Below are 25,723 nucleotides of genomic sequence, written 5' to 3'. Positions count from 1 at the left end.
GGCACACGTGGCAGCGGCTTCATATTTAACAAGCGTCATTAACAAGTATCGGTTTTCTCACCTACGTTTTGGCAACATGGCAAATAAGTGTATTTCCCAACATGGCAAACTATAAAAGAGTCATCACTGGATATGTTTGCTTTGGGAGCGGAATGTGTTGCAGTAGCTACCTCTCTGGTGCACAAACAAGCCTGGTGGTGTCCTGTAAAGAGCCTTTTTTTTCCTGTTTCTCTTTGAACACACGTGACAAGCAGCGCTTTGACTCTCAGGCCAAATATCGCTGATCAAACGGCTGTGTTTGGTGTCAGCGAAAGGGAGACACAACTAGGTTACTCATAAGGAGGTGACTGCCCGGCTGCTCAGTGTATGTTTAGCCAGGGAAACCAACACATACATGTACTGTACATACTAGGACTCTATTTTGGGGCTTACTTGAATGCTTGTGTGTTCATGCATATAGGCTAAACCTGGGTCTCAAAAAGGCCTAAATGTAAAGCAGTGCCTCTAAGTGTCAGACATTCAGCCCATCATTACAGTCAAACAAAAGATCGCAGCGAATAAAGACCGTCATTAGCCGTCGCCTCAACCCTTTATTTGTCCAGCACAGAAAAGTCCCTGTAAGATCAGTCGTGCAAACAACTGACAGTCACTGTCTGAGATACATTTGTACCCGGGGCTGTGATTTTGTGGCTCTGCCGATAGGAGCTTTCGAGTGAGTGATCCTGCTTAACATGTCCATCAGTGAGCGCAACAGCGTTTGTAACATGAGGACGTGGCTGTGAATGTAAACTATTCATGTCTCGGAGCATTATCTCCTGCTCTCAGGGTGCTGGAGGTGGCCAGAGTTCACCAAGAGGCTCCCTGAGTCTTTTCCTCTTTCAAAGACTGAACTTTCCAAGAGCGGCATGAGCAGCTATATGCTTTGGATGTCAAGGAGCTATTAAGGATGATAATGTACCTTGAGGTGGAAAGGAAATGAATTTAACCCCCATCTCTTGTTCAGGTAAAGTTTTTTCCCCTCCCCCTTCTGTCGAAATAAACATTTACATTCTTGTGTTCTGCGTGTTAATAGAGATTAAGTTGAATTTAAGCCTGCGTGTCAGGCAGCAATTCAGGTAGCTCATACCACACATACCTGCTGTAGATTGTGTGCCTTTCAAAGGACATCTACCCCTGCTGAGGAACATTACGTTACTAAGGTGGTTCTGGACAGCTTCCCATGCAACAAACAAGGTCCAATGCCCCGGCAACATGGGCTAAGCTTCAAAAACCTTAATAGGATGACTGCAAATAAAATTTAGTTTTTTACTGTCTTTGAATACAGCTGTGGGAGGATGCACTGCAGACCTTCATTAAACCACTTCAAAACCTAAAGAAACATCTATTTCTATTGAAGATATAATATAGATGTCATCACAGTAAATCAGAAACAACAGAGGATTTCAATCGTATTCCAGCAAAAGCCCAAGAGCAAGTGTTCCTTGAATGGCACACGACACACACTGACTGCAGCATGTCCACTTAATTCTATGTTGTCCACATGACGTTGCATTTGACAAAATAGAGACAGTACCTTTAAAACAAGGTTTTGTAAGACTGGAAGAGTCCGTAAAAGCCCTAAAATGCCAGTCGTCATCGCCTGCAGTAGCTACACTTTCGCTGCCATTTTGCTGTGAATTCCTCGTGAAGACACGGCTATTGCCTTTTCTATCTCTCTAAAGAGGATGTCACAGCAGCCAACCACTTCACACAGTACCAATAAAAAGATATTCCTTTTTCCTCTCTCTATTTATTTATGACTATGAGGAAGTTCACCAGTTGAGATAAAAAAGTCTTTAACTTTACAATTTCTACAAAAAATTGAAACAGATTGTAACAAGCAGGGGACGCTAATTTTCATACCTCCCTTTCCCAAGTGCATTGGTGAACTACAGTGGCCTCCACATACCAGAAAGGAGGTTGTTCTTTGTTTTTTCTTTGTTTTTTTTCAAAATGCAAAACACAAACTCTGGTAGGTCTGTCTGTTTGAGTTTTTATAGACAAGCCGTTGGCTAAGGTACATATTTAAGTCTTATTCTAAGGCTAAGGCAAATTTTATTTTAGATAAAATATACACTTAAACAAACAAACAGGTATCATATTAAATTTCTAACCCTGATAAATATTACACACTGGAACTTTAAGACATAAACATTATGTACATATCCATCGGGGAACTACGGTGGCCTTCACATGCCAGAAAGGCTGTCTTCTTTGTTTTGTGTGGAGAGCTTCTATTCCAAAATGTAAAATGCACGCTCTGGCAGGTTTGTCCATTCCAGTTTCAGTAGCAACATGATGGTACAGGATGGCAGCCCTTGCCAAATGTACATATTAAAGTCTTATTCTAAGGCTAAGTAAACAAAAGGACCTTTATTTTGGATAACCTTAAACAGTTAAGGGTTAGTACATTACCCAAATGATGGGTAGTATATTCAATTTCCAAACCTTCTAAATATTACACACTGGACCTTTAAGAGGTGAAGAGAATCTGCATGTCTTGTTAGCATGATGAGTCCTGATGACATGCATGGTCCAATAAAAACATACTGTGTTGAATCCGAGCAGTAGCAGCAGAAAAAATCTGAGAAAACCAGACACAGAAGTCTGGAATAATCATATTGAGTGGGAGCAGATTAAAAACAGACCTTTTGTGCATGAGAACAAAAAAAAACACAATACCTGGAGATGTTATGTTTGTGTGAGCGCTCTACTGATGCTTCTAATATAAGCCTGACGTAAGGATGAAAGTTGCATTTGACCCAATTCTGATCTTTTCCTCCCATGTGGCACAAATCAGAATAACAAATCATGTAGGTGCAGGCAGGAAAAAGAGCACATGGATTCAGATATTGTTATTCATTCGTATGTGGATATAAATCACATATGTGCATTTGTGTCTACAATGTAAATGGACAGATGTGATATTCCACTACGAATGCGACCTGTGCTTCCTTAAATATAGAACGGTGCCTTGTCATCTGAGTTTTTTCAGAATAGTGACTGAGGATTTATTCATTTATTAATTAGCTCTTATGCATTGTACTGATGAGGAATATCCTAATTGTATATACCCACGCCCCCTGGTTCACACACAAATCCACAGCGGTATAAAGGCTGGTCTAACAGCAAACACAAAAAAGGGCCACACGGTGGTATAGTGGTTAGCACTCTCGCCTTGCAGCGAGAAGACCCGGGTTCGAGCCCCGGTTGGAACAAGGGCCTTTCTGCATGGAGTTTGCATGTTCTCCCCGTGTGTGCGTGGGTTCTCTCCGGGTTCTCCGGCTTCCTCCCACAGTCCAAAAACATGCAATTAGGTAAATTGGACACTCTAAATTGACCATAGGAGTGAGTGTGAGAGTGAATGGTTGTTTGTCTCTAGTTGTGTGTGGTCCTGCGATGGACTGGCGAACTGTCCAGGGTGTACCCCGCCTATCGCCTGATGTAGCTGAGATTGGCACAGCACCCCCCGCGACCCTCTGGTGGAGGATAAAGTTAGATGATGACTGACTGACTGACTGACAAACACAAAAAAACTGGAAGGAAATTTGCATAGTTCCTCCACTTAACATTCATCTGTCTTGCATTGACTTTAGGTTAACCACATACAAATATTGGGATTAATTATGCAGTATTACTAAAATATGGAGATAGTAAACGTGGCTTGGGCTTCAGGGCCCCCTGAGCCCTTGGGGCCCCTGGATGTGGGCCTGGTATACCCATTCAATAATCCATCCTTGGTTGTGGATTGTGTCCTTAAGTGTTATCCTGTGTAAATTGGCTATAGGTCCAATTACTCTTTATACACTTCATATACTGTAGCTTCACTTTTCAAATACTGTCTATACTCTGTACATTTTGACGTACATTTTTTATTGTATATATTCTTTATTTTTTTTCTTAAAAACATTTTTTTCATAGTATGTCTTACCTTAGAACACTGGTTCGCTAAAACATTTTATACCAAGTACCACCTGAGAAAATATTGAGCTTTCGAAGTAACACCATTTTCACCAACCTTAAAATACAGTGGTGTGAGTAGACTTTTCACAGGATATTTCATTTATTGTTATTGTTTCATGTTCTACACACGCCAATCAAATTTACTGAGCTCCACTCTGATCACATACTCTGGTATATACAGAAGAACAGTATTTTTGTTTTTCCCTCCAAGTACCACCAGAGGAAGCTTGTACACCACTGGTGCTACATGTACCACAGTTTGAGAAACATGGCCTTAGTAAATAGTATCTGTGTCTTGTGAATCCCTGTTATTTTCTGTTTTTGGTTGGACTAGTCAGATATGGGTCACTTTTGAAAGATAATGTAAACAGGACCTCAAAAAACAAACAAACAAACAAACAAAAATCAGATATAAGCAACACATCAGAATTGGGCATCACCCTCAACCATCAAGTTTTCATTCAAACAGTGCTTGTATATGCAGCCTATCAGCGCGCGCCGGGCCGGGACTGTGTTTCTTTAAGAATGTAAGGTGGGTGAGACCCTTTTTCCTGACGCACGTCTGGTATGCAAACATAAATTTAGCAGCAACGTGTTTGCCGGGGGAACTAAATATCTGGACGCGACCGTGAAGTGTCATGTCGTCTGCGGCACTTCTTGGCTGACTTTTGCCTTTCCCCTCTGTCCCGCTGTCTCTCTCCCTCCCTCGCCCTGTCTCTGTTTGTAAACTGGGGTCTGGAGTGCAGTGCGCAGCGGAGACTGGACAGACTTGGACACACGGACGCACAGAAAGCGGACAATCACAGCTGAGTCGCTGCGCTGTCATATCACACCGAGGTGCTCAGAGATGAGAGAAGCCTGTTTGAGGACGAGTGCGCTGCTCCTTCTGGTTTGTCTGAAGGTAAGCAGCTGCTTTGTTTTAAAACAACTTTGCCCATCTAACATTTGAGAAGAAGCCTCTGTGAAGTTGACTCCCACCGAGGATGTGCTCATTTCTACTTGAATAAATGCAAGTGATTCCTTGAGCAGAGACACCTGTTGCTTTTATGTCACAGTATTAAATGTGGAAACATTTGAGAGGTGAAGTATATGTAATACAAAAAACAATAAACACTATAGAAACACAAGAACTTACTCCAATAGTAGAAATTATAATTAGCAGCATGAGCTGATACTGGTAAAAAACACTGGACTGGATATCGGATAAAAATGTAAAATCAGTCTTATAAAAATCTATATCTTCACTATGTTAAAAATCTGCAAAAGCATTTTTATCTGATGTTGTGTTGTGGGCTGTTTATTCCTTCTTAATGGAAGAAGAATATTGAGAATTCTATCTTTGAAATGGCTGTAGGTGGTAAAGGCATCAGCATGTGTCGTTAACAGTTTGTGTTTATGATAAACAGTTTGTGTTGTCATAAGTTTGTGATATCATAATCAGGCACCAAAAAGTGTGCCATCCCTAATTATAAGTAGGATATAATATTACTAAATATAACGTGTAAGGACATAAACATATAGGATGAATGACAAAGAAATTGTTGTTTTAAACTTCTTCATAGATGGAAAAAAACATTTGTTAAACACAGAAACATTCACAGAAATGATGTGTTACATGTCAAAGTGAAAGTGTGTTTGCAAAATGCCTAATCTAGGCCTGCAACTAATGATTATTTTCAAAATGGATTAATCTGTCTATAATTTTCTAGAATTGTCCACAATTTCTTTCTTATTTGGAGTGAAGAAACTAGAAAATGTTGAAGCTGAAGCTGAACAATCAATCATTTACTATTGAAAAAACAAACATCAAAATGGTTGATGATCCATTTCATAACAGCCCTAGCATAATCATTATATCAGTGTATACTAAAGCATTTGGTGTATTGATAATGAAGAATTTAATTATTGCCCAGTCCTTCATGATACACTGCAGCTATACAGGAAATATCAGAATTCAACTGAATAACCAAATCAACAGAAGATGCATACTGTATGTACATAGTGCAAGTGTGCAGGAGTAATGAGTTAATAATTAAGTTAAATCTACTTAACATACACACATAATTAAAAACAAGATGTTATACAGGAGCCATAATTAGTCCCAAAATACCTCAGACCAAGTCATCAAATCAAGATTTATCTTAATTTAGTTTGATTATTTGACCAATGGTTGTCCTATGTCTGATGGCATTATTTATAAATCAGGTCAGCAAACCTTAGAAAACATTTTCATAACAAATCATAGTAGACAAAAATGCTCCAAACTTAAACATTTATTTAACAATGCCCGTACTAGATATTCAAACATGTAATCAATGAATTGAACTTATTGATAACAAAGGTACTATTAGTGCACTTATCAGCATTTATTATGTTTCTGTGAACAAAAATGTATAAACGTACACAAATAAGCAATAATTGGCTGATTAATTACACAAAAATCCTGATTATTGAAAAAAAAAAAAGTGGTCTACCTCAAGGTTTATATGATGAAATCACTAAAATCATCTTTGCTTAAATGTGACATCAATAATGTGAATGAAGTACAGCTCTCTCAAGTGTAGACACAGACTTGCAGACTTGTTTGTCCTTGCACTCACAGACTCGACATTTAATAGACAGAGCATGGGTCATCCTGAAAGGTCAGTGCTTCTCTGTCCTGCATTGAACAAACTTTTGAATGCACTCAGCTCACATTCATCACCACACCAGTGGTGCAGTTTCACATATCATCTCCTTAACGCCTGTGTCCTCCACACGCATCTTTCATGCCGACCAAGTTGTGTAAAAGCTGACACATGCTGCCTTAGGGCTGAGTGGGAGTCTCTACGTGGGACACAAAGAAGTTGTTTGGCCTGCAGACAGATTTTAGGGCTCAAACAAAGGGGGCGGGGCTCCACTGTCAGCATGTGTAAATGACCATGACAGGTGCTAATGGCACTTCAAGGTGATTTGGGCTTTAGTCACCCTGGCTGCCGTGTAGTTCAGCTGAACATGTCCACGCTGTAATCAGTGACTATCAGTGACAGAGAAGCTCTCAAGGCTTTTGTGGCTCTTTCCAGGCCACTGTCCTGATACTGTTACTTTAGAAATGGTAAAATGGGATGTCCTTGTATGAGTATGAGCATCTGTGTTAAGCCTCTATCACACTTAAGGTAACCCCCTCTGAATACAGATGTACTAGACACATAAATCAGGCAATATGTCAGATAACTTGTCAGCTGTTTTCCTCTTAAAAGTGAAGATGGTGGATAGATGTTATACCAGACAAATCTGATGGAGGCTAACAGGACAGTGCTTTACTGGAACCCCAAAGATCCAGTAAAATGTGATCCAGAGACAGTGGAGGTCAATCACCGCTATTAAACATATTAACAGTGAGCAGAAAAAGACAATGTGATGGCAGCAAACACAAGCAATGGATTTTGTGGTTAGTTCTTTGCAAATCATGGACTCAGACTAGATTTACCAAGAGTTGGTCTGCACTTATTACAAGCCATTGTTTACATTACCCTGTCTGTCGCCAATGCTTCGTTATGCTTACATGACACTTACCCTTCCAGTGACAACAGCGCTATCTTCAGCCGTAGACTCCAGAGTTGCATGTTTGTCACAAAGCCAGTTTGCCCCATTTGTTTCCCTCCAGGCTCTTGTAAACGTTCACTCTTTATGTTTACGTGCACAATTTAATCGAAATAGGGCTGTAAGTCAAAGTGTATACATGCAGGAATAATCAGACTATGAATTGCATTATTTAATCTGACTAACAATATAGTTTGTATGACATTAAGATGTCCAAATTATTGTCTTAGTCAATAAAATCTGACTTTTAACATGGATGTAAACACACTCGCTGACTCTCTGGAGTAAGATGAAGGGAAGTAGGGAGGTTAAGCAGGAAGGATATTGCAGGAATGAACAGGAATGAATGTTGACTAAACACATTCCCATTGATGGAAAAACTGTTTTTTTGACCAATAGGAATGGGGTATGTGACTGCTGAGGGTCTGAGGTTTGACGCAGAATGAACCTGAACATTTGCACAAAAATACAGTAATCCCTATTACATAATATAGATTCTTGAATGGTTATATAAGTTGACTTCTGTATTACAAGTAGCAGTGGTTTAGTTATGCGGTGTCTCTGTGATATAATGGGTGTTAAGTAATGACCCATTTGGGTGGTCAAACAATTTCCAGCACATGACAAGTTTTCCCATCTGTGCAAGGAGTGACTGTGCAACATGAATCAGCCCTGGATGTTTGTGTACACACACACACACACACACACACACACACAGCAGTGTGACCCACTGCTTTGCTTCAGAGACCATGGATCAACAAGTGCTGGCTCCCGGGGTTCCTGCCATTCCGTGCCCTTTCCTTTTCATCCTTGCTCTTAGGTCAAAGTCTTTGCGTTACCATTTGACAAAAGAATGAGGCTCTATATTTGCGTGTATGACTGTTGGTAGCTGTGTGATATGTGTGTGGGGGCCAAATGGCCTGTGACTCCAACCCTAAATGGAATAGACCTTCCTTTGTGGGTGACATAATGACATTCCTCTTGTGATTCTTGGAAAGTCCTGTTTCTGTCACTCAGTTCACTTAATTTGTGCAGCAACGTGGAACCTTCTTGAAACATTTCCCCCTTTTGCTGGATAAAAATTTGAAGGTGAATGTACCCTTAAGAGGCAAGTACTTTGTTAGCAAGGATGGACGTATAAATGATTTTGCACCTGCTAAGTCTATGGAGCAAGAAACATAGAGGCACTATGCCTCTATGTGCTTGGTATTGTGTTTGCCCCTTGGTGCCCTTAATACTTCATACAGGGATTGTAAACTAATGGAATTTATTCGTGGGCTACTGTTCCAGTAAGTACTTACCACTGCTTTTATATTTTTTATTTGTCGATAAAATGGAGTCTTGTGTAAAATGAGCCTTTCATATTGACGTTTGGTGTAGGCCAGTATGAAATTTAGCATCGGTATGTTCTCTTGTCAATAATCTAGTAGAAGTTTTCCATTTGTTTATGTTTTTGTTCACTACATTAATCTTGACAAATTAACACCACATTTCTGATTTTTGAACCCTACAATTGCCAGAAGTAGGAAGCTAATGCTCATGGTTATAATGGAAGTCCATGTTCTTCAGTGACAATTTGATAGTTTGGATTAGCACAACAAGGCTGCAAAGCCGACCCTGCTTTCCAAGTTCATGATGACTTTCATGTCCCAATGGTAGTTTGACAGTTTGATTTAAGTGCGTGTTAGCAAACAGATTTTTAAGTCAATAAAATAAAATGTCAACATGTTTTGAGCTTATTTTAACTACACTTTGTTTTAGACATTTTTTTTTATCAAAGCCTTTCATGTTTGGGATAAGGGAACATGAAGTTGCCAGATATGCTAACTTGACCTGCCCTCTCTTGGCTTTTGCCATTATGAATTGGCCCCATCTCCCCCCACGACTATCATACAATGTTTTTTGCTCTTTCAGGTTGTCCCTCTATAAGAGTCGCCATAGTGGCTCACTGCATATTTGATTTGGCAGAGATTCTATGCCGGATGCCCTTCCTGTTGCAACGCTCCCATTTATCCGGGCTTGGGACCGGCACTAGGAGTAATCTGGATGTGGCTGGGGTCTAATTAGTGTGCAATTAACCCAATCATTGGGGAGTAATGGGGATTCCCCTTGACCTCTCGGGATTCAAACTGGCTACTGGTTACAAGCCAAGTTCCCTTTCCACTGGGCTATGGGCTACCCCAGTGTCCAGTGACTTTTGAGTGAGCCTTCATGTTTTTCATGATCCCTGAAGGCTACTATAGCTTCTCCCACAGGCTTGTAAAGGAAGCGGCAATTGATAGTTTGGTTGCAACTTGCAACCTCGCCACTAGATGTCGTTAAATCGCACACTGTTTTGTCCAGGAGCAAAACTGGATGAATATCAATGAAAATGTTATGCACATTAGTGTACCTCTGTGAATAAACTGAACACTCAAACCTGGATGTATTTAATGCTGTTCAGAGACTTGATCCATTTAATAACGTTAGTTTTGGCATCTGCACACCTGAAGGGACATTAAGAAACAGAGACTCACCTAAAAACAAACTACTCTGTGTAATATTTTTCCTTACAAGGTGAATAAATGATGGTAAGTCTCTTAACATGACTGCTGCCAATAAAATACAGCAGGCAAACAGACTTTGACAAAGATATCTCTGTTGAAATCGATGATTAAGCTTCTTGGGAGTTGGTGGAAAAAGGCATGTTTCATGGTTTTTAGCTTTTGATGGATATAAGTCAGTTGCCAGACTTAACTGCAGTGTTTGGCTGTCACTCTCACTCCAATACATGCCTTTCTTCTTCAGGAAAATTAGCCAGATTTTGATGTTTATTCAAGGAAATGGTCCCTCTCAGAGTCTTAATGCAGCGAGCAGTGTGTATTGAAATCCTCAGGATGGGGAAGCTTTTGGGTCTAATGGCAAGATTAAGTGGGGTCACGGCATGCAAATGGTCCCTAGTGAGCGTCCGTCGACAACAACATCTACTGGTCTCTGAAACGCGCTCCTCAGCTTGATCATAAAGACCACAAACTATTCAATTAGCTTTCACAAGTGCCTTTGTTGTGGACACAAGTGGAATGGGAAGTGAATTAATTCTGAGAGGAATTGGTCCCACTTGAAGAGTAAAGAAAAAAGGCTTCAGAGAACATCTGGCCAGTGATGGATGGATGAAGCGAGTTTTTGGAGAGCGTTAACAAGACCGCGTGTTTTCAGTTATGCAGCAAAAGCCTTCATACTCATCTCATCGCTGCCATCTGGGATTAATCTGTGTAGCGAGAGTGAGGGTTATGTAGTGCGGAAGTGTGTGAGCTTGTGTGTGTCTGCAGTGTTTGCCCAAGGACAAAATTGCCAAAGTACCCAAGACATGTCTCACTTTTTCATGGAATGCCCTTAGTGTTTCCTGGCACAGAAAGCATTTTTTTTCCCTGTATGTCCTGCTCAGGTGTGTTGGGATACAAATCTTCCATCTGCGTACATCAGGAGAACAGGCATTCATCCCTGTGAAGCCGGCCAAAAAGGAAGTAGCTTCACACGAAGTCCTGCAGAACAGAACAAGAGATGGCAGCTTCTGTTGAATGTTAAAACCCAAAGAAATTTCCACTTCTATAATGAATACAGTAAACTAATAATTAGGGGTGGGTCTAGCACACATCTGCATTTGTATTTTCTATTATTATTATTGTTGTATTTGTTTTATTTTGATAATCTGGACACATTTAATCCCAATTATTGTATCCCAAAGAAGCCGTTGTGAAAATAAAAACAAAAGACCCAATTATAGACTTTGTAAATTTGCCACAATTGGAGTAAAATTTTTATTTTATTTTGAAGAGACATAAATGAAACTTGACGGAGCGCTTATTACTTTAACTTCATTTATTTGGAGGAATACTTTGGGAAATGTGCTTATTTGCATGTCATATGTCATTTGCGTAAACTGTGTAAAAGCTCAACTATAAAAATGTCAAATTGCATGTGCCAAGCTCTGCGAACTATCCACTGCATCCTATTTCATGTACAGTTATACGAGAGTGGTATCGATCTACTCTTCTTGCTCTCGCCAAAAAAGCGAATCATTGTGTTCCTGTAATCTAAGTCATTCCTTCCCTAACATCAGGAAATGATGAATAAACCAGGCTTTGTGAAAACTGAAACGATGTGGAATGGGGAATATGGCTTTTGCTGTTTTTCATCCCCCAAATCTTGTGGAACCTGATAGCATTGTTTGCTGTTCAATCACTTGATGCTGTGTTCTAATAACATTCTCTGACTGACTGTCCAAATCGTTCTTTGCCAGTAAATTGCATATCTTACTGGAATAATGTTGTTTTGTACTGTATGTGAGAGGTTATGTTGACCAGAGTTTTTGTGGTTTAACAAGGAAATGGTCTTATTTTGCTACACTGCAAATCTCTGAGCTTATCAGGCTTTTGTCACACAGGGAAAAAACTGCCAGCAGGTGGCAACATTACAGCAGAAGGACCTTTTGTGTCAAATTTAGTAGTGTCGGCTTCTGTGGCTCCCACGGCCGGCCACCGCAGATAGTCAACTCTATTGTGATTGTGCAGGTGGCTGCCCTCGGTGCCCTCTCCATTTCCTCTGGAGCCCATTGTGGATGCAATTGTTCCTTCATCATGAGGTTTATTTGTCATTGCCGAGCTTGAAAGCTGAGACTCTGGCATCCTGTTCCTCTGATGAAACATGTTGGGCTCCATCTGCAGCGAGCCCACGTCCCCTCCATCAGCGTGATTGAATGCTGTTGTTTTATCCTGTTGTGTGTTCCTGGACGCCAGCTCAAACTTCATTTGCAGCAGCCACAGCCCTCGGTGCATCATCTGGCCTGCACATTTTTCACACACAGCCAATCTCGAGAGCCACATAACCTTGCAGTTGAGCGACTCTGGCTTGGCTTGCGCATGAGTCTAGTTTCTGTCTGTTTAGTTCTGCCCTGGCCTTGACCTCAGATTCGTCCCATGGTGGGATTGCAGCAGGAGTGTTGAGGAGTGGTGCTAATGGGAGGGGAGTAGCAGAGCTGGGGTCTCAGTTGTGATGCCTAATTAGTGGGGAGGGCAGGTCGGAGGTATGTGTGTGTGTGTGTGTGTGTGTGTGTAAGAGAGAGAGACACACACAGACGGACAGAGACAGAGTGACATGGTGGGGTATCTATGTGCAGAACATCTATCACACATTTTTCATACCCATTCACATGCCCATAACCTTCCAGTTAAAAGACGACTCACTCTCCCTCTGAGCTACCGTTGCAAAACTATTGCAGACTTGGTGAGGCAAAGATCGAAAGGAAAAGTGGAATATTCATGACGTAGCATTTATGTGGTGATGGTGGAAATAGGGGGAAAAAGAGCAACATTGATGAGTTAAAAGGGGAATCATTGCAAGAACAAAGGCAATAACATATTAATCATAAATATTAAATGCACCATGTTGCAGAAATGCAGTAATCCCTGATTGACCCAACACAACAGCACTTTAGGAAAAAAGAAACAAGGTTGTATATTCAAGTGTGAAATGGCGTGTATAAAGGGAAAAGACAGGATGTGCAGCTAAATCAAGGGGAAAAACATGACTGACTGAGGATTTTCAGCGCTGGTGTGTGACAGGGTCTCTGCCACTGCACTGATTGTTTGTGAGGCTAATGATGCTGCCTGGGGTTTTCACATCTGCTTCCCCCTGTGGCCACATGTGCTTTGAGTAAACTTTGCGCCGCCATGATTAAACACTGGAAAACCCATTACAAATGATTTGCTATTAGGATTACTCTGCCTACACCCACAGAAGCAGATGTAATCAGGCTTACAAAGTAGGTGCGCGCCTGTTGTGTGTAGCTCTCCGTAAATAAGCATTATTCAATGTCAATGCATTGAATGTTTTCCCATGTTTACCAAAGTGCACTGGTGGAGCAAGTATTCAGATGCTTAACTAAATGACCTCTGCCAAGAGGGTTGTGGTTTTGGAACTGTTGGAGAGATTACACAAACTACTGAACCAATTACCATTAATGTTTTGTGGAGACATGACCCAAAGAGTACCTTTATTAGATTTTAGAGCAGATCTGATTAATGGGGTGGATTCCCTCATTTTGTCAATATTGCTAGATGGGGCATGTCAAGTGTTGGCAGAAGGGGCGCACACATGTCTGTGGATGGAAGGGAGGAACTGAAATTATTTTAAAGTGTAACTAAACCACTTCTTTCAGGTGTAGCAACTAGCACTGAAATCATAATCAAAAAAAGTAGTTTTTTTTTTAGAGATGATATTGTGGGATAACATGTTTTACATTTTGGCATTACTGTCACATTAGCCAACACATGTAAGCCTTAATTGTTTGATGTATGGCCATCCTATGCCAGGTATCTAAAAAACAAAATGGCCATCTTATTATTGCGCTTGCTCAATTTTGGGAACATTTTTTTCTCTTTATTATTTGTATGTATAATGTGTCTTTTGCCCCCATGTCAGCTGGGATTGGCACCAGTGCCTCCCATGTGAAGGATAAAGTGGATGAATGTGTCCAAGTGACTAGTAACAGTATGATTTGGCATTTTGTAATTTTAGTGTGTCATGTGACTTGAGTTTATGTGCTGTGACTAATTGGAGCCAAAGGTTCATCTGCCTTCCTGGTTCCTCTTCCACTCATGCACGAGTATAGTCCTGAGTTGTTAATGAAGTGCACTTTAAATACACAAAATGCACATACTACGTACTACTACTATAGATAATACTTGTTGTCCCTTGTGAAGAATCCTGTGAAATACAGTATCAGTTGTGTTTATGTGTTGTGTTTAAGACTTATGAGATGAGGAAATGGTTTGGAGTTTGTGAATAAAGTTGTATTTGCACAGTGGCACATTTACGTTTGGTTAAAACCTTTTTCGACTTAAAAACAAATTAGTTCTGACGCAGGAGGCAGGTCTGAACTAAGAGCGAACTTGGCTGTGAACTTTAAATGACCTTTAATTAAATTTCCTATGTCGTCATTAAGCCTGTGCAGTCTTGTTTTGTGTGTGTGTGTGTGTGTGTGTGTGTGTGTGACTGGAGCTCGACCTTTTTCAAAAACAATTACCCCTTGAGGGAAAAAGCACCTGCAGGTCACTGCTGTTTTGCGGTCACCAGCATGGCTCGGGGGACTGCCTTTGTCTCAGCGTGGTGTCGCATTTGAAGTGCCACTGTGGAATTCCGTCCCAGGATACATGACATCATCCAGCGTTGGTGTCTCAGTCGGCTGAACTCAGTGGCGGTGGCGGCATGTACCGCACGCAAAAACAGTCTTGCCTGCGCTCAGCTTGTTTGAATCTGTCTGTCCTTTGGTCCGAATCCTCTCATCACTCCTCTCCCGTCCTCCCCCGTCCTCCCCTCCTGTCTCCATGATGACAGGTATGCAGCCAGAAAAGTATTTGGCAACCATGACCCTGGAAAAGTGCACATTTGACATTGACCGTGTCACTCAGCCTTCATTTTCCACCACTCTTCTTTCAATTCAATGGGACATAATGCGCTCTTAAATAAGGGCTTCAGTGTTATCAGCACAGCGTCTTCTCTCATCTCAGCATGATTTGCCTCATAGCAGGAATAGTTGGGATTGTGGTCACCAGGTGGCCCGTGAAGCCACCATTATGTGACAGATAGCGGAGTCGGCTCTGTGTGAAGGAGCCCGAACTGTTTGCTCAGATCATTTAAGCTCAGTGATGAGAGATGGACGGACTGACAGACAAACAGAGAGCTGCAGACAGACGGTAAACTAGGGCACGGCAGGGCTGAGCACGTACATACAGTAAATACAGTACATACATAGGGATGACGCAATGCCACTTTTTGATACCGATATCTACGATATTTGTCTGATACAGGGGTTGTGGTAGCCATTTCAAAACAACTTTGCAATAATCATAGAACTACATTACATAAGATTTATTTTTGATTTGACTAAAATGGATTTGATTCATTGCATTTCTGTTCCCCAACCTAATCTTTCTATACTAAATTGAATTGTTCTGCTTGTTAAAACTGCTAAACATTTTGTGTTAGACAATTCTTAGATCAGTTGTTAAACTTAAAAAACCCCAAACCGTGTGATTCTCCCAGAAAGACCTCATCTCATCTGATAAAGCTGCTGACATTTTAAATCACGACAGGGAAACATCTGTCTGTTCATGTGTCTAACTCAATATAATACAATCTTTGCCTCAGGTGAACAGCACATTAAACAGCATTACATTACTAAGTAAATGTTGATGATAATCAAACACGGCGACACAGTCATCAGTGTTTGAAGTGATTGCGACTGAAGCAAAGAGAAAGTCAGGACATTTTCACTGGCAAATAAAGGCCAAGCTGTATTGGAATGGGTACAGAGAGAGAGAGAGAGAGAGAGAGAGCTATTTTTGTGTGCCCCCTCAATGCACTGGGAACAGAGAAAGTCGGTGAAAGATGTGGGTGTCAGTGTGAAACAAGTGTGCGAGCGTTGTGACGTTGATTGGCAGGAGGGCGCAGCAGGAATGTGGCTGCAGTCTGCTGCTCTCTGTGGGACAGGTACAAACCGCTCTATCATCGCATGAGAGAGTAATCGTTACGGGGCAAATTATTCCATGATCAGTAGGAACAGGTCCGTGCCAAAAAATGTCTGCGCTGCCCTCCAGAATCAGAGTCAGAGGAGGAAGTCGGTAACAATGAAATGAGACGGTGATGGAGCAAAATGCAAATCATAAACACAGAGGAATGCATGATACACAATGATGTATGATGATGTATATTTTCACATAATTTTAAACAAAGACTACTTTAAACAAAAATCATTAAATCAAGAAAGAGCGTAATTAGAGGGTAAAGCAGATGGGCATTTGAGGACCACGTTATTAGAGCAGTGCCGGCACAAGCCTTTATGGGGCTCAGCTGAATTTGTCACTGGTTTGGGCAGCCCATAACCGGAGGGTTGCTGGTTCAAATCCCCACCTGGCCAAAAAGGGCTGGGGTACCCCTGAGCAAGGTACCTAACTCCCAATGCTCCCCGGGCGCTACTCAGTGTGGCAGCCCACTGTTCCTAATTCTAGGATGGGTCAAATGCAGAGGAATACTTCCCCTAAGGGGATTAATAAAATTAAACTTTTTAACTTAACTTTACCTTAGAGGACAGTAAAATCACAAAAGGGCCCAAATATTAATTTGCCCCTTTTGAGTGTGGTGATACTGAACTTGAATAAAACCAGTGACTTTGGTGTTTAAACCAAAACAGATAAATTAGCAAACCTTTCACTGCAAAATAAAACCATACATCTGTTTGTGTAATATCTGTAAGCTCACTACTATTTAGATATCGACATTTACCTAAAGATATCTAGATTTCTTTAATATGTTAAAATGTTTTTGTTTTTTTTTCCCTTCACACACTGATTACCAGTGGGCCCCAAGCAGCCGCTTCGTTCGCTTATGCCATGGTCCAGCTCGGTGTGAGAGTTTATGGACAGATGGGACTAGGGTGACCAGATACCTGCAAAGTAACTGACGAACAAAGACAATATTTGTGTTGGACATTACCAGTGCTGAGAGGTTGTGTAAAATGTTGATAAATTGTCTATTTAACTTAAGAAGCTAACAAGGGATAGTATAAAACTACTAAGCATTCCTTTTGTAGTTACATTTACTTCTAAAATCAGTTTGACATCATTGAGATAAAATGACAAAATGCTTACAATGCCATATAAACTCAAAATCTAACAATTTTAAGACTATCGCAGTAAAAATACCTAAATATCTCAATGGTAATAATTTAACTATCCATGTGCTGTGTAATAGTGAAATAATTGTTCAGTGCCTGCATGTTTTTATTTTTATTTACCCACATGTTGTGATGACAAATGTCCTGATATTATCAGCTCAGCTTCATTTAGTCACACAGATGTTATCATGAAAGAGTAAAAGGCTCAGTTTATGGCACACTGACCTGTGTCAATCACATCCACATGTTTTTCCCGCACATCTGTGTATCTTGATAATAGTCTGACGGAGGCATACTCTCCCAGGGCTTATTCACTGTAAACTGTGCAACCCATTATCAAATTGATTATTCAATCAATCCATTACACTTTGTTTGTATAGCACTTGTCATACAAATATACCCCGCACCCTCACAGACACAGACATGTAGTGAACAGAAGGATATACTGTATATAAAGAGACTTGACATAACTGTCAAGAAACACTATCATCAATGAGGAAACACTGTGGTTGGATAAAAGTAACCTAAATTAGGGGAAAATAAAAGCAATAAAAGACATTGCAGTAAAAAAAAAAAAAAAACAGTATAAACAGTCTAAGAAAGCAGGGGGTGCTAAAAGACACCATCCAGAATAAGAGATATAACCTTTATTTTAAAATCTAAGAAAATAAACAGATGAATAAAATAAAACAATAAATATTGTTATATTTTATTGAATGCCAGACTACTTTATCGATCATTTGATTCCCACCGTGTTAAGAAAAGACGACAGAGCGAGTGAATGTGTCCAGTTATCCTTTTTTATTTGAGTTGTATTTCTTATTTCCTTCTGTAAAGTTGAGAAGACGCTGAGCACAAAGAATCTTATTACTGGTAATAATGGTGCATTGTTACTTAATCCATAAAGAATCTTGGACAATGCAGGTGGGAAAACAGGTGATGTAGATGTTAATCAACTTGGCCACTGTAGCACAGTTCCACCAAAATATAAATGGCAATGAATCTTTTTTACATAAGAGGTTTGGAATTTGTTGCGTTTGCCCAACGCTAACAAAATGCCAGCCTCTCACCTCAGACTGAGTGATGCTCGCTTGCCCAGCGCTAACATTACAATATGTGGTTGTAATTGCAGCGGCTTCATCTGTGCTGACAACAACTATTTTTTCAGGGAAATATTTTTTTTTTCCCTCGAACCAGACTGAGCTTGCAGACGTCTAATTGACACCGCAGATGTGGAATTGGGCAACCTTAACACAACATTCGGGTTTGCACATCGCCATGATGCTGCAAGACAGCTGCACTGTAGTGAAATAAAAAGTTTGGTGCAGCATTGAGTTCAAATATGAAAGTGTCGGAGCGGTTGGGAACCAAAGCGAGTACATGGAGCGCGCGCGTCTCAGGTTCTTGTTTGCATGAATCACCATTTGTTAAGTAACTGGAGCTGCTGCGTGCAGGTGTGTCGGGCAGACACACTGCCCGGAGGTGCAGTGGTGAGGATGTAGCTTCATGTTCAACACTGTGTGCCAAAACTGTCTCACTTGTCTTTAACTATATATTTTAAAAAAAACTTTATCTGTGCAACCATGTGTCTGTAAAGCAACCTTAGGTGATTCTTGCTGCGACATGCCGTTATCTCTCCTGACAGTAAATATGCAGGTGTGAGCTTACACGTCTGCTTTTTTCATTTTTTATTATCTATCTTTTCATCTGCTTGACATATTTGATTCATGTCTCCCTTTCTTTGAGTTTATTAAAAAAAAGCCCAGCAAAGATATATTCACACCACAAACCCCTGTTTTAATATTATCTTATTATCTATCCTTTGTGCAATCATAGAAGTTTTAGGCTCAGCGCCGCGTTTGTGCCGTTGCATGCCCATACTGACTGACAGACTTCGCTCCTGCTGAGTCCTGCTCCTTATCCCGGGGTTCATCCACGGCCTCTCCCTTTTCCTGGCTTGAACTGACTTCAGCTCCCAGGCTTCCTGCTCCTCGCAGGTCAAACTGGGAGAGTGTTGCTGAGAAAGCAGGAGACAGGCGACCAGTGCGTGCACTGGGCTGCGTTTCCCTCTGTGCAGTGTGAAGGTGTGAAGCACGGCCACGGAGGGGGAGGGGGAGATGGTTTCCTTCACCACAGATGGAGACATACAGATAAAGAGATGTGGTGATACAGCTAAACACATTCTTTAAACACACAGCATCTCATTTCTACCACTAGGAGTCTATGAATGAAAACAATAAAAAAGACCAAGGGGCTGTTTAAGTTTTTTATCGTATCTGAACCAGCATTATGGGAGAACTGAAACACTATTTTTTGAAAAGTTGCGAAGAGTAGGAAAATCTCAAAACGCTGCCCTTGTTTTTGTGTTCACAACCAAAACTTTACTTTTGGAGAACGAAAAAATATCTCTCTTGAGCTGGCATGTGCTGTCGCTATCTTCCTCATCCTGGAAAAGGCCCTAGTTTGATGACTGCTGGAAACAATGTGGGATCATGGGAAATTGTTTGGTGCCTTTTTGGGGACAATTATGACAGAACACAACAGAATGTGCAGCAAATCGTCATGATTAGTCATGACCATGAGTGACAAATAGACACACAATAGACAGACAAACTGACTAACAAGTAGTGCCGACTTTGGGGTTTGTCTTGGAGGTTATAGCAGAAACTGTGTTGGAAAATTTTTGGCAAATGTGAGTAATCTGGTCATTTTCAGATACTTTATCGCAAAAATGTTACATATTATATCATTATAATTAGACAATAAATAGTGGTATGGTGCCACACCTACTCTTTACAGTCTGTGCATAAGGAAGTATTCATGTGATGGAATGTGTCGGATTTTACTCCCAATTCTGAGCCAGTGATTTTGATCCCCAGTTTCTGTAATCAATCGTTGTATAAACTTTCTGACCTAATTTCATCATGGCGACCATTTTTAATGATCAGCAAAGCTTCTGACTGTTAAAATAGATTTGGAAAGATATTTTCCTTGCTCTTATGTGATGTGATGATCCAAGGCCAAGGATGGATTGTTTTTCTTTCTGCTGTACTAATCCATGTTGATGCAGAACCTTGATGAGTTAGTTCTCAGCTTCAGTCCTGCATAGTAATAATAATAATGATAATAATAACACCCACACACTTTGCTTGTGTCTGACATGTCAAGGGTTGTTGCTGTGTATAAGAAGCCAGTTTTGCTCTTGGACCTTCAGTGAACTTGCATGCCCCAGTTGTGTGGATGACGCAAGTGAATCAGGGCAGATCCACCGCTTGTGTCTCATTAATATCAGGCACACCCAGCTGTTGTCATAATGCTGCTGCTTCTGCTGTGTGTGTGTGTGTGTGTGTGTGTGTGTGTGTGCACGGACTTCTTTTCTTTTTCCGACTTCATTGGAAACACTTGGTCAACTGCTGAGAGACAGTAATTATTTGTTTGTCTCTCTGCCAGGTTTGATGTTGTCCTATTTAGGATTGTTCATTTATTTACCAAATTGAACACACTCGACGACAGTCACTTTTGTGCTGACATTAAGTGTGGGCGACAGAAATGCAATGAAGCAATCGCATCAATTTAAAAGCATACACGCACCATTGCAAACACAGTATTAAATCACATGCCATAGTTGATGAGAAATAAATTGGGTGTGGATAGTGTGCATATATAGCAGCACACGCATTATAGTGCAGCCCTGAAATAATAACAGGTTTCCCATTATAATAATGGTTAAAAAAAAAAAAACCTGGAACCAGCACCAGAAAATCACTCCATATTTTATTAGTCTTTTTTTCATCACATGGAAAACATTTTATTGCTCTGTATTTATTGAGCTGTTGATCCATGAGACTTTGACCACTGTTTTTAAATGAGTTTTCTCACCATACATTTTGGATTTTATTTTATTTTTTTCACATTTCTGCTCTTCAAAGAAATGGCTATGAGGGGGAAAAAAAATAACCTGTAAAGTTATGGTGCAGAAAATGCATAAAAAGCTCATGTGGTTGTTTTTGTCCACTCTAAACTAATCACAGATGTTAAAGAGAGCCCTTCGTAGTTTTTATGACAACGAAAAGTACAATAGTTGTTAGCTTAATATTAAAATCACCTGCTGATTGATTTTAATCACAATGGAAAGCCATACTAAACCAAAAGTTGTATTTAAATGATGAAAATGATTATGAAATAATGATTAGAATAATGAATGATATTGTAACCTCAGCCATAGCTTACCTTTTTTTTATTAATGCCAGTGTATTGACCTCTGTGTTTTGCACTATAACTGTTTTTTTCTTGTTCAACTCTTTTGTGAGACAAAATGTGAATTAAGATTTGTTACTTTTGCACAGACGTCAATTAATGATAGTGAAATTAACCCATGAATTGTACACATCAGTTGTGAAAACACACAAACCAGGAATGGGAGTAGTGGGCAGCACTTATTTGCACCTGAGAGAAATGGCCTTTCCTCCATGTGTATGTATATACATACATACACATGGAGGATATATATAAAATATGTACATGTATATCTATATCTATATCTATATATATATATCTATATATATATCTATATATATATATATGTATATATATATATATATATATATATATATGTATAATTGTATTTTCCATTATAACCTTTTATGAAGCTGTCATGTTGAGAAAGTTTGCCAACGCAGTTTCAATAGCTAGTTTTGTACAGTGATTGTTCCACACAAACCCAAAGGCAGAGGACTTTGCCTCTCTGTCCTCTCCATGACCCATAATTCCCTTCTTCCTGCCCACCTCACTCTTAAAGATTAACAGAGTTCTCACTACCTGTCCACCTGCTAGAGGCATCACATTTACGGGCACCGGGGTAATCTCAAGGGTCCAGTTGGTTTTCTAATCCTTGGAAACAGAAATGTAGAGTCTGGCCAAGGGCAAGCTGTTCACCTTCCAAGGGGGATATGTTATGGGAACTGCCATTGTTCACTTGGGAGGCCACAGGTATCAATATCAAAATCAACTGTGCCAAACGCAACTTATTTGGATATTATGTTTTCTTGGCTTTAAAAGATGTTAGATGATTGTTTCTTGGATTTTTTTCCAAGGCAAAACACAAAAAACACTGTACTGATATGTGGCAATGAAGGGTTTTATAGAGGTCAATCCCTTGTTCCAAAGCACACATGGGTGTTTGGTAGCACCAGCAGATTACTATAAAGCTGTATGTGAAGCTTTCATTGGCTTCATGTCTCCTCCTGACTCGAGATAAACCCCTGGGATCTCTGTGTGTCACCTGGATATCTGTGAAACCCACAGAATGTGAAGCCGTCTCTGTTACACATGCCAGCAACAATGGCAGGGCTGCTTGGACCACATTTTCAAGTTTTTGGTTGCAGAAGCAATTTTGGAGCTATCAGATTGAAACTCAAGATGTCAGACAAAGTCAATTCTGTCAGGAATTTCCAAGACGAGTGTGCACTTTTTCAAAGCAACGTTGTTAATGCAGGGGGGAGAAAGCCTTTCATGGCCTGAGAATCATTATCACAATGGATATGAAGATGCCACCGTGAGGTTTTGGAGTCTCAGATGTCTGCACTGTTTTAAAGAGCTGTCGGAAACTCTGAGGTTGTCTTCAACAAAGCGACTCGGGTATTAAGTTGGCCTGAATATCTTTGATAAGAAGTGTTGTATTATATTTCCATAAGTAGATGAGTTTTTTTGTGCAGGTGTAATTCTATGCCATTGTTTTTTGTTATCTGCTCTGTCATTGAGCACAGTCCAAAACCTAATGGACCCTCTGATTTTACAGTTTTTAGGGTCTGGTAGCCACATACATTGGAAAGCCCATGACCTAGTTGAAAGGGAGCATAGCTTGTAACCGGAGGATTGCCTGTTTGAATCCCGACCGGTCAAGGACTGGGATACCTCTGAGTGAAGCACCTAATCCCCATTGCTCCCCATTGATTGGGTTAATTGGACACTCTAAATTGTCCTGCATACTCCTAGTGCCAGTCCCAAGCCCAGATAAATGGGACGGAAGGGAAACTGGTGTAAAAATCTCTGCCAAGTCAAATATGCGATTACTGAGCAGGTGATCCTTTGTGTCGACCTCTAAGGCGGGAGAAGCTTAAAGAAAAAAGGGTCTGGTAGCTACATCTCCCTGATATATATGTTGTTCTATTAACATGATATTCTCCTCCACTAAGGACTACATATACAGTATGTACACACAGTCTGAAGTAGATGATTTATGCAATGGGGTCCTGTCATCGTGTGTTGGCACTGTAAATCGAGCATAATCTATCTTTCTACAATCGTATATTCCTGCAGGATGTGGGGGCGTAAAAACCGTGCAGATGCACTGCACGCTCATGACAAACCTGTTACCCCTGACAGCAAACCTTGATCCTTTGCCCTGGCTTGTGCAGATTGTAGCACTGCATGGAGACAGCTTCCAAACCATTTGCTTGCTCTTATGTTTCATGCCACCTGGGGTTTGCTCTTCACTCTGAAGGAATAACACATGCAGACGCCACAGCCAGCAAGACTGAGGAGACGGCGTGCTCGTTTTACCCGCTGGAACATACCTGCTCTGCCAGCAAACCTGTCAACTTTGTTCTGTTTAGAGTGGAACGAGAGTCGCTCTTTGGGGAGAGCATCAGTGTTGTAATACAGTCATGGTAGTCTCTGTCTGCATGACACTTCAAAAGGGACTCATCTATGTATAGTCCAATGTTTTTAATACATTTGATATCAATTTGGGGTAGTGCTTATACAAGAGTAACTGATACCCAGTGAGCTCTACACTCATGCTGTCTCCCATCAAACACGGTAAATTGGTGCCTAAAGGACAGGGCTTAAACAGTTGTGAATGAAAACAGAAATTATCTTTTCATGTATCAGTATGGTAACAGAATAACAAAGAGCAGGGCCACACAGCGGAGTAGTGGCTAGCACTGTTGCCTCACTGTTGAGTCCTGCACAGGTCCACTTTTAAAACCTGCACCCACCCATACCCTTGAAGCTCCATAATTAAATCGACACCCACCCGTACCCATGTAACATGCCGAGGTTAATTGGACACTTGCGATGGACTGGCAATCTGTCCAGGGTGTAGCCTGCCTTTCACCCAATGTCAGCTGGGATTGGCTCCAGTTCCCAAGTCCCTTATGTGGAGGATGAAAAAAAACAAACAACAAAGAGTTAGGTGAGTCTGTCCAAGAGCTGGGATGGGAGCAAATAAATCTCTCATGCTGCAGCTGAAACTATGGTCAGATGGAGCTGTGAGTTTTGTGTGTACTGTTCTCTGTTCTGTACTTGCATGTTCCTGAAATGGGAACGTCAGGGATAGGGAGGTGTCCAGTCATTCCTCAGTGGGCTTGAGTTGTAGCCGTGGCCGGCAGTGCCAAGCCCTGCTCCCTGCTGAGATGACCCTGGGCACATGCTCCAGCTGTGCAAACACAGCCACATTGCTGAGCAGACACTTGACGTCCAGCCCCAGCCAAATCCAATTATTTGCCTTATTTGAGTCTCCTTTTTCGTTTCATTTCAGTAGCAGATATTCAGCCACTTTCCCCTGTACATGTGAGCTGCTGCTGCTCCGCCGCAGCCAGGCTGAACAAGACTGACAAATGCAGCACTGTGGTTTGTTCCTTTTCAATATTTCACTCGTGTGAACATTCCCCTGGTTTTCAGCATAATTTTTGAGACTTGGATTCTGGAGTTTCTTTCCCTCCATAACTCCGCTGTGACAGTAGGTATCCACTTTGTGTAAAGGAGAACTACCAACGTCAACAGGGAGGGGACCACATGCACCTTTTGATGCCGGCAGTAGGTTAAAAGTGTTTTTGTTAGGATGTTCCAACCCATGAGAACATAAGCACTCAGCCACTTACTGCCAATGACTTTTGATGGTTCATCAAACATCTATCAACATATCCTAAAGGCTACACTCACTTTACTGCAACTGCGATTTATGTTCAGGGCATTTTTCTTTTTGAAGTCCTGGCTCAAATACTAGGGCAAGTTGAGTTTATGCTTTGTTGTCCATATTTTCAAACCTACTTTTTCAAAATTTGAATGTAATTAGAGAAATAACACTCTGCTCTACTGGACTCAACTCTACATGGTTTGGTATCAAGCATGTCGTTTTGATGTCACATTTTAGAATCGGTTCAGCTCGCTTGCAATCTCACCAGAGCAAGTACCAAAAAAAGCACCAGGTACCAGGTACTATCCCTAATGGAAAAGCAAAAAAAGAAGTTGAGAAGAAGCCATTACTGATGTGATTGAAATCTATTTTCTTCATTCTCTTCATTCACTCTAATTAGGTTTATAAAAGTGGCTCTTTTGATAGGCAAAATGTAGAAACAAAGTGTTTCGAGTCTGTAAACCACAGAGGACGTTTTGCAAGTGATAAAATGATTAATTGTGAATTCT

At 40.8% G+C, this 25,723-nt stretch overlaps 1 protein-coding gene across 2 annotated transcripts in view; it reads left to right on the top strand.

The window, feature by feature from the left end:
• The first annotated feature begins 4,582 nt into the window (after positions 1-4,582).
• The window catches only part of LOC122767107 (ADAMTS-like protein 1), a 103,157-nt gene continuing 82,016 nt past the window's right edge, over positions 4,583-25,723 (top strand). For both annotated transcript variants that reach the window (XM_044022464.1, XM_044022463.1), the window contains exon 1: positions 4,583-4,903. In XM_044022464.1, coding sequence (XP_043878399.1) covers positions 4,850-4,903 — 54 coding nt within the window. In that variant the 5' untranslated portion in view covers positions 4,583-4,849. The remainder of the gene's footprint in view (positions 4,904-25,723) is intronic.

The sequence above is a fragment of the Solea senegalensis genome, linkage group LG3 (genome assembly GCF_019176455.1).
Source record: "Solea senegalensis isolate Sse05_10M linkage group LG3, IFAPA_SoseM_1, whole genome shotgun sequence".
NCBI lineage: Eukaryota > Metazoa > Chordata > Actinopteri > Pleuronectiformes > Soleidae > Solea > Solea senegalensis.
The sequence above is the reverse complement of the archived record's forward strand: the minus strand, read 5'-3'. Positions and strand labels throughout refer to the sequence as shown.